The sequence below is a fragment of the Vombatus ursinus genome, unplaced genomic scaffold (genome assembly GCF_900497805.2).
Source record: "Vombatus ursinus unplaced genomic scaffold, bare-nosed wombat genome assembly UNPS02014830.1, whole genome shotgun sequence".
In the NCBI taxonomy this organism is placed as follows: Eukaryota; Metazoa; Chordata; class Mammalia; order Diprotodontia; family Vombatidae; genus Vombatus; species Vombatus ursinus.
Window position 1 is genome coordinate 53172111 of NW_020954608.1, and position 2923 is coordinate 53175033.

The 2923-nt window shown below is 50.4% G+C and overlaps 1 protein-coding gene across 1 annotated transcript in view; it reads left to right on the forward strand.

The window, feature by feature from the left end:
* Window positions 1-224: 224 nt before the first annotated feature.
* CD9 (CD9 molecule) overlaps window positions 225-2923 on the forward strand; it is a 54987-nt gene continuing 52288 nt past the window's right edge. Inside the window, exon 1 of the mRNA XM_027838775.1 lies at window positions 225-460. Coding sequence (XP_027694576.1) covers window positions 395-460 — 66 coding nt within the window. The 5' untranslated portion in view covers window positions 225-394. The remainder of the gene's footprint in view (window positions 461-2923) is intronic.

Here is a 2923-nt window from a genome sequence, read left to right on the forward strand (position 1 = left end):
GGATGGCAAAAAGCGTCTCCTGGACGTGCAGCTGCACCTTGACAGTGGCGGTGTCAACGAAGCCTGCGGTAGAAGCCGCAAGCACATCGGCCACCTCCTAGACTGGACACCACCCCCAGAACTTGGGTGGGGCGAGTCAGTAGGGCGGAGGCGGGGCAGGTGCTGGAAAAAGGGGGAGGGGTCTGCGGGGGCGGGGGCACGGAATTTCTTCGCACATGCGCACGGAACCCAGGAGAAGCGCCTTAAGGAGTGGCACTTTTTAAAAGTGCAGCCCTAAGGCCACCCAGTATCCGCTCCTACCTTAGTTTAGTTACTTGTTGGGTCCGATCCGGTCCCTGTGTGCGCCCAGCTCTCCTCACTGAGAACCCAAACCCAGCCCAGCCTAATTTCCACTATGCCGGTCAAAGGAGGTACCAAGTGCATTAAATATCTGCTGTTTGGATTTAACTTCATCTTTTGGGTGAGTGAGCAGAGGCAAACGCCTCTCACCCCCTGTACCCTGCACCTTATTCTCCACTCACCACCCGGCTCTTCACCTGTTCCCTCATCCTACGTGGAGCAGAGAGAGCTCTCAGCCGGGGCTGCTTTGTGCGGGGTCGGGTGCCAGGGAAGATGGCAGAGACGGGATAGGGAAGACTGGTAGGACTCGGGAAAGAGTGCGTGTCCTTGTCGCCAGCTGGCATCTCCTCCGGGTGGCGTGTGACTGCACGGGTCGGGACAAGCCAGTACAGGACCAGAAGGCAGTGGGAGGAGGAGTTTCTTTCCACCGTGGACTTAGGAGACTGAGTGGGAGGTGGAGGCAAGGGTCGCCGAGGATTCCTCTGGGCACTGGCCGGGGCATGGGACGGGCGGGATCTCTTACTGGATGTGGGTATAGGGATCTCCCTATACATCTTTCCCCTCCTCTTGCACCCCTTGGATGAGGACGGGCCGGGGATTGTTTTTCCACCACCCTGGAGTCTCCTCCCCGGCCCCACCTAGTCCCCACCCTGTCCCGAGTCTTCTCACTGGAGAAGGTTGTTGGGCTTTTCTAGGTGGTGCGGGGTAGGTCTAGAAGACAATATTTAAGGGTGGAGTTGATGTTCTGAGATGGCGCAACCTGAAGGAGAGTTATTGGAAAAGTGGTGAAGCTATTAAGAAATGTTGGTTTTGTTTTTTTTTAATTTTTCCCCTCACAGAAGACTAGGAAAGAGGTGGGGACAGTACACTCCTTTGTCCTACCTGATTTAGAAGTGTTAGTAGTGCTTGGCCCCCTTTACCAGGCCCTCGTGGGAGTCTACGTGAAGAACCTTTGTTCTTCCCGGCCCTGCGCCTCACCTTTACTGGGGCTTTGGCTCTAGCATCCGTGAGAAAGTCAGAGTTTCTGTCAAACCCTACCTGAAAGTCTGGCCTGTCTTACTTTTTCTTTTCCTTTTCTTTTTTTTTTTTTCTTAAAGGTTGATAAGTATCTAACTTGGGAGCAGGGGGAGGAGGAACTGTGAGATCTCTATCAGTCCTGGTTTCCCAACTGAGTACTGGGCTTCTCATGGCTAGGAGCATGCGTGGCTATGAGGGATCAGGTGCCCTCATGCCTAAGGAGAGAAATGCTTCACCTTCTCCCCCAGGCCTAGGTGGCACCAAGGATCTGCAACCCCATTTACCCAGACCTTTAACTAGCTACCACCTGCCTGAGCTCAACCAAGGACTAGAGCCCTCCCGTTCCTGTGGCCCCACCTTTTCAGAGTAGAAAAACTGAACTTCAGAGAGAAAAGTAACTGAACCCCATTCTGTTCTCCCCACCCCTATTTAAGGTGGGTCAGAAACAAGAACTAAAACCTAGGTGTCCCAGTTCTCTGCACAATGCTATATTGACTTGGGAAAAATTCAGTTCCTTTTTAGATAAAAATGTGGATGAAGGATACTGTTCTTGTTGAGTGGGGGGAAGAGAGAATGGGGAGTGGTGAAAAGTATCGCATTCTACCCATTCACTGGAATTAGGAATTTGAGACAATTTGAGGAAAATCTCTCTTTGCTGCCTTGTTGATACTCAGAATCCCTTTTTTCATCTAGAAGATCAGACTGGAAAGAACCTTAGAGACCATCTAATCCTACCTCTTCATTTTAGAGATGAGGAATCTGAGACCCAAAAAGGTAAAAAAAATTTTGCCCAAGGTCACACAGTAAGTGGCAGACCCAGGATTCCAACCCAAGTCCTCTGATTCCAAAGCCACTCTTTCAAATTGGGGGGATTACTGCCCTTCTGTGTAGGCTAGGGGAAGGCATGGATGGAGGAACATGGTGCAGGGTCTCTCATCATCCTTGCAGAGCCTTCCCAAGCCAGACACAGAGCACTAAGCTGCTGCAGAGAAAGCCACCCATCATGACCTATAGCTTTCTCCCTCCTTTCTTCTAACTCTTCTGGGGATGCCAGCTGATCAGCTCTTTCCTCCTGTATCCTGCCACCTGTTATCCTACATATCTCCCTCCTATTTAATACTTAAGAAGTGGGTGGCTTCTGGTATGGAATTGTATGAAGAAAGTATCTTGGAAGTCAACCTGTCCTCACCCCACTCAGCCTTCCGAGAGAAGCAAATATGACTTAACGCTTTCCTAAATGTTATGCTTCTTCCATACCACACTCCAGTCATGTGTAAGCCAAGAACTGGTATCTAGACACAGGCGCCCCTTCTGCCTCTTCCTCCTCTGGTCCACTGCTGGGCACGTTCACATCCTAATGGGTACCCGTCCCAGCAGCTCAGAGCCCCTTGTATTGCTGGTTCTTCTCGTTGTTGCCTCTTATTTTCTTCCTGGGAAGGTACTTTCAGGATTAGGACAGACCCTCATCTCTGTGCCCCTACTCAGTTACTAGAAGGTAATAAAGAGTAATAAGACATTAACCTTTTAAAGTTAATTTAACTAAACTCCATTTTACAAAAAGTGAGGA